This window comes from Thermobia domestica, chromosome 3 (genome assembly GCF_964235325.1).
Source record: "Thermobia domestica chromosome 3, izTheDome1.hap1.1, whole genome shotgun sequence".
Taxonomy (NCBI): Eukaryota; Metazoa; Arthropoda; class Insecta; order Zygentoma; family Lepismatidae; genus Thermobia; species Thermobia domestica.
Window position 1 is genome coordinate 75,037,387 of NC_137456.1, and position 12,371 is coordinate 75,049,757.

Here is a 12,371-nt window from a genome sequence, read left to right on the forward strand (position 1 = left end):
AAGAACTGCCCCTTGATATCTCTTTCCGTTTTTGTGTATGAAAATCAGTATTGAAACCGGAAATAGTAGTAAATTTCAGTCACTTCCGGTTTTGATTGAATGTTGTGGGTTGTGATGGTATGATCTCTTGACACCCTGAATCGTTTGCAGATAACCGCTTGTCGGTATCTAATACCATTTTGTTCTATGGCGATAAATGTTCATACCGGAAATGGTTTATTTTAACGTGAATGAAAGACTAACGGGGAAGATAGAACCTATTATTGGGACGCTGAATCAATTGCAGAAAACCGCATCTCGTTATCTCTTACCGTTTTTGGTCTGTGGAAGTCAGTATTGAAACCGGAAGTAATGTTAAATTTGAAACACTTCTGGTTGTGGTAAAGTGTTTGGGATAGTCATGGTACATGCCTTGAAACGCTAAATCCTTTGCAAAATACTGCTTTTCGCTACCTGTTACCGCTTTTATTCTATGGTAATAAACGTTAAAACTGAAAATGGCTGATGTGAACCACTTCTGGTTTAAATAGAGAGTTAACTCACGAGATGGAACATATCCTTGGAACGCTGAATCTATTGCAGAAAACTACAGATCTCTCTTACCATTTTTGCTCTGATACCTATCGATATACGGATGGGGAAAGCTATTCTATAAGACTTTCGGCACTTGTGCATAGTATAGTTTGGTAGTCTAATTAAAGTGAATGATTGTGAAGTTTGTTGGTTACATGAGAAGGTGAGGAGAAGCGGGAGAACACCGAGAGAACCCATGGACAGGATCTTGTCCACTACAAACTCACATGGCCTGGGGTCGAACCAGAAACCCCTCGTACTAGAGGTGATTACTTTATCACTGTGACACGATGTGCCTCATTTCTTGACATCCTTGATAAAAATAAGAACTTAACTTGTACAACAATCCAGTTCTTTGGCTTCAGAATTTAATTCTTGCTCAGTATTTCGGCTAGGATTGTAGCCATCTACTCTAGCTGTCTTGTATGTAAGCAGAGAAATTACTATTATTTCATGCTGCTGATGCTAATTCCTTGTCCTGTAAAAGAAGAACATTCAAGTATTTTGCCAAAACGCAATCTTATGTGGATAATAATATCCGATCATTCTCTTAGGAATTAAGACTTTTTCTAAGAACTGTTTTTAATCAAATCAGTATCGCTTCTCAACTAAATTCACTCTAAAAGAAAGTCCTATGATATGATTGCCCAAAAGTCAGTGCAATATAAGTACAGTGGTAGTAGCTAGGAGGCTTTGGCCATGATTCTCCGTTTTCGGCGCAATTCTGGGAATTGAGAACTCGAGCAACAAATCTCAAATTTCTCATATAGGAGTTTGAGATTTTTCTTCTTAATACATGCTAATTATATGGAAGTAACATAGAATTATTATGGTATTTGTCAAAATTAAGACAAAATATATTATTTTGGGATGTAAGCAGTGAAAGTTAAGGTTTGCGTTTCCCTGCCATAATTGCCCTACTTCAATTTAATGCTTCTTACATCCTTTATTGTTTGGATTTTTACTACGAATGTGTTTGTTCCTTTATAAAACTTTCTATGCAGAGGGCATACGTGCATTGGAACATCATTGGAAGAAGTGTGTGAGGACTATCTTTGAAATATACCTAACATTTTTTATTCTTCATGAGTCATGTACTTCAGGGATAAACAACGAATGTTTGAAAGAACCCTCTTATGTTATGTGGTGATATTTTCTTAACGTTTGAATAAACAATCCAGGTACTAGCTGATAGTCCGTACGTTATTAAAGAATAATTGCTCTTTGAAACTTAAAATATATAAAACGATAATCATGCCTGTTGTTCTGTATGAACGCCTACTCTAAAGGGAGAACGTAGACTGAAAGTATTTGAGAATAAGATCCTGAGACGAATATTCGGACCCAAGAGGAACGGGAATGGGGAATAGCAAAAACTTCATAATTTATACCGTTTTCCAAACATCGTTAGGGTCATGAAAACTAGGAGGTTCAGATGAACAGGTCATGTAGCCAGAATGGAAGAAAGTAGGATCGCTTTCCAAGACTTAACTGGAAGTTCAATCGGAAAACAGCCATAATGAAAACCTAGGCGCAGATGGGAGGACAGTATTAAGGTGGATCTCTCAGAACTTAGAATACAATGTAGAAACTGGATCCATTTGGCTAAGGATAGAAGTCGATGAACGCAGCATTGAACCTCCTGGTTCCAAAGGCCATAGAGTTAGTTAGTTATTTCTTTTCATACATATTCATAACATCATCATATATTCATTCTTATTTCTTCAAGAGAGCAAGCAAACAAACTACTTTCATCCAATACGTGGTTCTCAGCCTTCGGTAAAATTTGCCAGCTTAGGCACATTACATGAACTACCGACTGTGCAGTTTAATATGGCGAAGAGCAGGCCGGATAAGAAGGAAACCAGATAGGCCAGAGTTCTACAATTCCCACTTCTCCCCCACTCATACCATCAAAAACATGCTATTTATACCAAAAGCCGTTCTTAATTATATTTTCTGACCTCTTAGGCTCATACTTTATAAATATATGTTATCTACTGTGCTGTACTGTACGTTTTAAAATTTATTAGAGAAAAAAAAAAATCCAAGAGTAAAAATATTGAACACATTTTAAGGTAAATTTTATAATGTCTGACTTAATTGCTGGAATGATGTACACTGTACATACTGCAATTTTAAAATAAACAAAGCGTTAACTAAAACATAGGCCTAATTGCCTTCCGTAAAATAGTGAAAAATCACAAGAATTTATATTATAAAGGTCTTCTGTAGGGAGGGGAAGGAGCAGGAAAAAGTTCCAGTTATCACCATATTGGAGTGTAGGCACTTGATATTGTTGCCAGGACGAAAATGAAGAGAGTTTAGTGAAAGAAAATAAAAGTATTGAGAACGAGTTTGTCGGTAAGAGTAGAAGAGGAGTAGTAAATAAAGAGAAAATTCTGGTTGTATAATTATATAGTCCTCTGTATTTCAGTGTTGCATCGCAGCTACATTTTTGTGCGTTAATTTTCCTTTCTTTCCACTGTTGGAAATTGAAACAGTATTTTATACGTTTGTTGTATATTTGGGCGAATAGCACTTCGTTTAAAAGTAATAATCATGAAGATAGTGTAGGGTTGTTTATCAATGGTTATTCGGGATTTTTTCATGCAAATGGATAGTGAATACTGTGGAGTTAATATTATTTGGGTCCAATAATATGTTAGGTTGAAATGTACATGGATTTGTAATGTGTGTTTGTAGTACACGACCAACTGAGGTTGTTTCAGCAGTACGATGGTATAATAAAATGGCTTATTAAAAGTGGTTATGCTAAGTAATTTGGTGGATTATGGTTGTGGCTTGGTTTCCTAGCTTGTATATATTACTTAAAGCAGTTTGTTGTGTTTTTAAATACTACCGTTCGTGTATATTGACGTGGGTGTTAAGATTTACAAAATGTTACGTTTGCATGTGGAGAAAAGTGCATAGTTTTGGAGCTAGGGCCATCCAGCACACATTATTCCAAACATGAAGACCTTTGGAGATAGCTGTCCGTAACACTTTCGACTTCCGCCAACGCATTCTGTATTCACTGCTGTCAAGGCTTATTTTTTGCCTATTTGAATTCACCTTTATGTCCGAGCATATTGAGGAATTCTGTTAAAATTACGTCTGGGAATTATGCCCTATGTAGAATGCTTTGGGCATCCATTGCGTTATGCTGAAATATATATTTTTGGATGGCACGTGTGGAATTGCCTTTACACGAATATGGACCACCACTCCACGATTCGTCGTGTTCGAAATAGCGGGTGTTGCATTGTGTTTTTTCCACGCTTTTGGACGGCTCTAGCTCTGAAACTATATTATTTACTTTTCCTCACAGGCTCGTATGAACTTTTTTTTTTTTTTTTCTTACTATGATGTGAGGAGTCACTTCTTAAAGTTTGTCGGTATAGTTCATTAACACCCGCTCTGTCCGGTGAAGTGTAAAATTATAGTGTATTCAGGATTCCTTCATAAGTTAAGTTGCATGTGATACAGATTGTTCTTCATTAGGAGACCAAGTTGGATATAGTTTCTTTCTAATTAAAAAGTACGAAAAGTACAATATTAGAAAATTGTGTAATAAAGTTTGATAATGAAGTTAAATTGTGCAATAATTGAGTGATTTAATGTCCATTTTCAGCACCTGGACTATTTGAGATGGTACCTAATGTTTAAAGTGGGGTCCGAACTTCTACTTGTATTTGTGTCTAAAGAAGCACTCCCCATCTCGAATCAAACCAGAACTACATGTATAGAAAGCATGCAACTTAGTCATCTGGTCACGAAGTTACACAGTTGTGTGATAAATATTTACGTCAACATAAACACTTATGTATTATTTCTTCGTGTTCTGATTATTGCACATAATTCTAAGCCTTATAATTATAGCTAACTTTTTTGAGTGTGTGTGTGTGTGTGTGTGCTAAATGTGGTATGTTTGAAAATGGAGAATTCTTGTATTTTCGTAATTGTCGACTAAAAAGTTTTAAAAAATGTGATGCATTAACGGTGTGTTTTAGGTATCAACACATTAATTACTATAGACATTTTAACACCATAAGTGCAGAGTAAGTTCATTGGACGTTAATATTAATGTAAAATTAAGACCGATTTTCCTTTTGTATCCAGTCTATTTTCTAATGCTACATTTATCCATCTTATTATTTACACCTGTTATTTCTTCTTCGTGTTCTTTCTTTTTTGAATTTATTTTGTCAGCGGGCCGTATTTTTAATATTACATGCTTTGAGGTCGTTTACTTCAGAAGAAAACAAACTACCTGTACTAGAACATATTCAATAAATAGTTTTTTAACTAGTATTTTTTCCCTTAGTGCTTAACTGTGTGCGACTTCTTACCCGAATGCTCCCTTACATCTTTGAGGATCCAGATTGGAGAGGATTTTTCTGGTCCAGCCTACCAGGACAGTCTCAAGATGAGGAAGAAGACTCCATGCCTTTGGCTCAGTCTTTAATAAATGCTGTTTGTGTAAGTGTCTGTTAATTATTATTAATCTTTTACCTCGTGTTTAAATGATTCAGTAAGACAGCGTGTATTTAATTAGTGAAAGTTTGTTTTAAAGAAAAAAAAAACTTGGAATTATGCTATTTATTAAAACATTAAAATAATTATCACAATATTGCGAGCTGTGATTATATTCAATGAGAAAAAGCGGAAAGGCTATTACTCACCGCAAAAAATATGTAGCAGAATATTCTTCTATATGCATCAGGTAGCGCTTTCGGAAGATGCTACTTCCTTCATCTGCCTGTAGTAGACTTCAAAAAGGAAAAAAAAAAAAAAGGATGGTTAAAAAATCCTTCTTAGCATTCTTTCCTTTTTGAATTTATTTAGTGAGCGGACTGTATTTTTAATAGTACTTGTTCTGAGGTCGTTTACTTTAGAAGAAGATGAATAAAAAGAAAACATCCGTGAAGACACTGTTTTCAGTTTTGGGTCAGATCACTGTCACTTTTTCTGGAGAATCCAAATGTGCAATAAAAGTTGGGGATTTCCATTTAAAATTTTAAAGTTACCCCCAGTACCCCCAAAGGTGGTGGGAATAAGGGGTTGCGTTTAGTATTATTGGACAGCTTTTTCAAAACTATTTAACACCTGTTATTTTTGTTTTGCTGATCTGTATATTTCGCGTGATATTGAACCGTTCCAGGACTTTTTCCGCACTATATATATATATTCCAAAACCGAAAGTGGTTCGAATTTACTATTACTTTCGGTTCGAATACTGATTTGCGTATAGCAGAAACAGTAAAGGCTATTAAGTTTTTTTTTTTTTTCTTGCAAGTGTTCGGCGTCCTAGGAATAGGTTTCATTTTTCCGTTGAAAATCTATTCAAATCGGAAGTAGTTCAAATTAATCATTTCCGGTTTCAGTACTTATCACCATAGAACAGAAATGTTAATAGATATCGACAAACTGTTTTCTACAATCGATTCAGGGATTTAGAGAACGTATCATCTTTACTCACAATACAGGTACTCTACGAAAACCGGAAGTGGTAGAAATTTACTTCTACGACTGGTTTCAGTATTGAATTCTACAGAGCAACAACGGTAAGAAATATCGAGATACGGATTTTTGCAATCGATTCAACTGGCAAAGAATAGGTTCTGTCTCCTTCTTTAACCATATATTCAAAAGATAAGTGAGCCAAGTTAACGATTTCCGGTTTCATCCTTTATCGCCATAGAACAAAAACAGTAAGCCGCGGTGGCTCAGTGGTAGAGCGTTCACCTCTGGTGGTTGGGGTCGCGGGTTCGATCCCAGCCCCCGCCAAGTGAACTTTGTAGTGGACAAACACCGTGTACGTGGGTTTTCTCGGGGTTCTCCTGTTTCCTCCCACTTTCTTCATTCCACCATTTCATTCATTACTCATCATCACCGTCTCCTTTAGCCTAACCGGCATAACCGTGGGACGTAAAACTCAAAGATTTCATTTCATTTTCAAAAACAGTAAGGCATAGTGAGTAATGGCTTTCTGATATGGATTCAACGTCCGAGGAACAGGTTCTATATTTGATCTTATTATTTCCACCAGTCGTTATACATGTACTATTTCAAGTTTGAGTATATTGAATTCGCATAATTTCACACTGTGAAATGATACTTACTTGTTTATGTGAATCTTTACTCTTCACCATATTCTCTACACTTTTGCTTCTTTTGTTGATTATTTTAAAATTAAATCAAGATTTTTTCTTAGTGTAATTACATGAACCAAACTGTCCGTACCGTAAGTATACTATTACGATTAATAAGAAACAGAACCCTTGCCAGGGTGTAGTGGCGAGTGCTACTTTTCAATGGATGTAGAATGTGTCATTTGCAAAGTTACTACTACAGGGTGTCTATCGGTTACGAAAGTCATGAAATCAGAAAACAGTCATGAAAGTCAAGAAAAGTCACGAAATTTAGCTTTTGGGTCACGATTTTTTTTTTCTTTTCATCTGTGGCTTTAGACTACCAAATCGCAAGCAAAGCACGCTTCTATCGCAAGCATGAAAATTCGGCTCAATTCGCACCCAAATTTGCTCTTGAAAATGTTACTAAATTTTATGGTTTGGGAAAGAAAAGGTCACGAAATTTCATTTTGGAATTTTAGTAGACACCCTGTACTATATTACGAATTCGTAAATGTACTTGACTTTTGGTAAACTGTAACTTTACAGCTTCTGGTAGGATTATATACTCAGTTTAAAAGATTTATTTCGCTTTAACGCTATTTTTTGCTTTGAAGAAAAGTATATGTGAAGTGATTTGTGTCAAATATGAGTTGACATATGAGTTGCAATGCTCCTAGCTGCGTTTTAAATGATAATTTTCACAACAAACCTGTTATAATTTGATGCTAAATTATAGACTTCTTCTCTACAGGATTTGCTTTTCTGCCCAGATTTCACGGTTGCGTCTAACAAGAAGTCGGGACCGGTAAGTAAAGCTGCAGAGAAAATCGACAATTTTTATGGTAGTATCTAATATTTACATAAGCTTAAGCATGGTACTGTTTCACATATTTTTCTCATTTGATGCTGATAGTGTCGACCACATTGATGATTTGTCGTATTGACGTTCTCTTTTAGGACTTTATGTAACTCATTGTTCTAATTAATAAAGAAGTTTATGTATTAACAAAAAATTGGTTACTTACCAATATATCCTCCCGTGGGAAACTAAATAAGCAGGTATTGGTCGTGCTCAGTGTGAATGGGACTCTCCATACATAGGTCAAACCAAGCCCAATGTTAACACCAGAGCTAAAGAACGTATTAGACAATAAAAAAAGTCACAAGAAGAGGGTATATCTGGATTGTCACTCCACCTAAAGCAACATATACATAATATAAAACCGATTAAGGTAATAGTTTAAAAATAATCAAAGAATCATTCTTTATTCATAAATATAAACCAGCTTTAAATCTGGATTCTGGCAACATTGATAAAATCTGAGTACCTACTTTTGATGTGTACTTTGGTTCTGGCAACAGTGACTTGCATAGACGTCACGCTTCTTTCAAACTTAACACTTTCTGCCATGTGCTCTGCTCGTTCTTTTAGTACAAAATTGTTTACTTTACGTTCATTTGGTGGTATGTATTCCTGTTTCCATACCATATTTCTTTTATCTGTTTTACCTTACCGTTGAAGAGGGAATTACCTTGTTGTTCCTATACATCTGGAGAATATTTAATTTTGCCGCAGGATGATATATTGGTAAGTAACCAATCTTTTGTTAATTGAAATCATCCTCTTATGCGCCTACATATTTTTAATTTTAAAGATATATATGTTCTTACTAATTAGACAGTAACGATAATCTAGAATTAATCCTTTCCACGGTGATCATAATAAAAAGATGAGTGCAATTTTTTTTTCTTCTTTGCAAAACCCATTGAAGTATGGTATATCACAAGATTTAGTTAGTTCAAATTCTGAACGGAATGCACTTTATCCTTTTAAGTTTCATGGGTTTTTTCAAATCATACAAAGTGACTGGTGCAGAGCTCCTTAAATCTAAGCAGATTCAAACCAATTGCTTTCCAAGAAAAGTTGATCACCATGTGCTTCCGTGTTTGTTAATGTAATTGAATATTTCCTTCCTCTCTGGGAACGTCATCAGTATCATTTTTATACTGTATCACCGGATCCTTATTTCAACCTCTATTGTTTAGTTAGGAAACTAATTTTGAACCTATGTAAAAATGATAAAGTTTTTGAGAAATTAGGTTCCTAACTAAACAATAGGAGATGTAAAAAAATAAGGATCCGGTGATACAGCACTAAAAATGGGTCGATGGAGTTCTCAGAGAAGAAAGAAATATTGAATTAAAGTAATAAACTCGGAGACATAAAGAAATCAGTTTGGATTGGAAGTCGGATCAATATGGTTAGGTAAATTTGGAATATATTAAATTCTCTCATAGTTTGGATCTCTGTCTAATGTTAGGTTAATATGATTAGATGAGGATTAGTTTGGATTACAATTGGTAATTGAAACTCAGTTGTGGTTGGAAGTATAATGAAATATATATCGAAGAAGTGATATGTGAGATTATGTTTGGTTTTGTACAGGTGTTTAAGCCTAATTCAGAACCATGGTACTTACTCAGATGAATGTAGAGTTACTCAGTTTTGGCTATAAGTTAAAAGTATTTTCTTGGGCACAGTTTCAGATTATACGTACCACTCTCCACATTTACATTATTTTCAATAAAGAGTTTCCTACATTTAAAAAGCCCGATTTTTAAAAGTTAAACAAAGTGATGTTGTACATAAACAGTTGATTGCACTTTGTGGAAGGTGATTATTTATGTAGATGAATCTGAAAATTCTATAATATTGTTAGCATTTGAAAATATTTTTAAAGATGAGACATATAATGTTACTAATGATACATCTTACTGAATAGAACAAAATAATTTGTATCAGTATGAAAACTCATGCGTAGTTTTCGAGAAAATTGACAAAAACAAATGATTTTGTAAACCTAAAAAAAAAAAAAAAAAAAAAAAAATGGTGCTGAACCATGACCACACTATTTCTTGAAATGAGACTGATATTGAAGTATATCATCATTAGGCTTTTCATTGTGACACTAACACTCCGTAGTATGATTAATGAGATAGAACCCAAAATTATGATTAACTCTTAGACTTAAATTGACAAGTTATATAACTAAAGTATTGTTCAAAGATAAGACACATTTCAGTCAATTGATCTGTTACAAAATAACTGCACCACCTGCTAAAATTTCAAGGTTTTAATTTCCCTTAGAAAATTGTTAATTAATTTTATCTCTAAAGGGGCGTAACGTATCATACACTTGTTAGCCATTGCATTTTGATGTGTTTTTGTTTATTACTACTCATGGATTTTGAGTGATCTTTGCTCAACAGGTGGGGGTGCATTCACTATGCAAATGGCTGCCTCATGTATGAGCAAGCGAATGGTAATTTGCTGATTGTTGTTAATGAAAATTTGTTCCATACGTGACCTTTTGTGCTTCTGGGTTGTTGTTTATGATCTGTATATGATACTTCGTGCAATGTGATTGTTCCTCAATAGTTAGTGTGATTACATACTAAAAATGGGTAAAATACTGAACGACACATACCCTCGTAAGAAAGAGAAGATACTGGCGTTGAACTATCGTGGCATTTCGAAATGTAAATTTGCAAAACAACTTAAACTACATCATACAACGGTTGGTAGAGTTATTAAAAAGCAAACAATGTATGATAAGTCCTCTTTAATAGACAAATGTGGCCGAAGGCGAAAAACAAACCCTTGTATAGACAGAAAAATAAAGGTCCTAGCTCTGACAAACAGAGCATCATCTTCACGATAAATTGCTCAAACTGTGTTCGATGATACAGGTGTTAGTGTAAGCTACGTGACAGTTGTTAGACGGCTAAGGAACAAGGAGTTCGGAGGAAAACACCTAGAAAGAAGCCGATATTTAACACAAATCACGTAAGAGCCAGAAAACACTTTCTTACCATGTACGAAGCGTGGGGTGTGGAAGAATGGGAACATATGATTTTCTCCGATGAGAAAAAGTTTAGGGTGCTAGGGAACGACAGTGGCGTCCGACTGTGGATAAGAAGTGCGGAAAAACTTAATAACTACTGAATATCACCGACAGAGAAGTTTGGTGAGAGTGTAATGATGTGGGGTTGTTTCACGTCGAAAGTTATCGGAAGATTAGAAATTTGCAGCAGGTCAGTTGACGCACAGTATTACATGGACATTTTAAACCTAAAACTTCTATCAACAGCAAGGGATCATTTCTCATGCAAAAACTTAGGTTACTTCATATTTCAAGATTATAATGCGCCGTGTCACATAGCTGCTGTGGTTAAAAACTGGTTTGCAGACATGCATATCCAAAGGTTGTGGTGGCCACCTAACTCTACAGACATGAATCCTATTGAAAATTTATGGCATATCATGTCTCGCAAGCTTTCAGGGAAGTGTTTTCAAACAAGAAAGGAGCTTATTGAAGCTGTGGTGCAAGTGTGGTTCCATGAGTTAGACGAATCCTTGTGCCAGTCTCTCGTACACAGCATGCCAAGTAGCTTGGCAGCACTGAAAGCTACATATGAGAAACATACATAGTACTGAATGAGGTATATACACAGTTATAGCTTTTATACACTTAACAGTACTGTTCAAAAAAACTCGCATTCATTTCTTGTTCATTAATGAGATGCTAACATGCGTTCATACAAAGTTAATGAAAACAAATATATTCGTACTTTTTGTAATAATGGCTATTTGTAGCATAGTATTATATAATATATCGTATTTGAATCTTTTGTCTCTATATATGCAGTAGATAAAACACCAAACGATGTATGAGAAATAATCTGAAACCATTGCTATCAACATCTTTCATAGTATATATAACAATTCGCAAAATGTATAGATTTTTCTTAGGTGGTGCAGTTATTTTGTAACAGACTATATATAAGGCCGGCCCTAGGCAATTTGCGCCCTGTGCAATGGCATCATTTATCCCTCCCCCTTTCTACAGAAAGAACAAAAGCCACTATTTTAAGTATACTACCCCATCATCAACAACGAAGGGAAAGGAAAGAGAGCAACTCGCACTCAGAAAGTCTTAAACATTACAAATACAATCCCGTTGTGTCTGTATTTTTGTTTTAATAATAATAATCTATTATGTTAGTGAAAGATAAAGCAAACACACCTTGAGAGGAAAGATAGTAATTCTTTTCATAGAATTTAATATCGAGCTTCAATTTTAATATATCAATGTGCAATTTCAGTGCAACAAGCTCTTTTATCTTTATTTCTTGATTTCCCTTCCACATCTGTTAATAATAATAATAATAATAAAAACTAAAAGAAAAACTTGTTTCTATCTTCAATACTTATTTATGATAAAAGACAAGACTAGTTTTTATATTAAAACTGTGATAAGTAACTAAATGGAACAGGTGTTTGCTATTGTTCGAGAATTAGTTTTATTTATTTATTTTGAGTTTTACGTCACATGAAGCTCGAGAATTGAGTTGTATTGTATTTGACAACAATCATGCAATTCATACTGGGATTTGTTTGATCATTTCCTTTAGACTGTCCATATGACTTTAACTAATGCGACCTTAACTTGATTTATGAATCTAGTATTGAAATGGAAGGTCAGCTTAGTAAATTTAACTACCATCAAAATGAAGTGTGTTTCCAACTAGAAATATTTATTTTAAATATAGTTAATATAGTTACGACAGATTTTGTCTCCCCGTGCAAATGCACGTGTT

The 12,371-nt window shown here is 34.7% G+C and overlaps 1 protein-coding gene across 2 annotated transcripts in view; it reads left to right on the forward strand.

Annotated features, from left to right (window-relative positions):
- The window catches only part of LOC145680522 (protein HID1), an 89,295-nt gene that overhangs the window by 17,220 nt on the left and 59,704 nt on the right, over positions 1-12,371 (forward strand). For both annotated transcript variants that reach the window (XM_081751128.1, XM_081751129.1), the window contains exons 3-4: positions 4,901-5,055; positions 7,462-7,515. In XM_081751128.1, the coding sequence (XP_081607254.1) occupies positions 4,901-5,055; positions 7,462-7,515 (209 nt within the window). The remainder of the gene's footprint in view (positions 1-4,900; positions 5,056-7,461; positions 7,516-12,371) is intronic.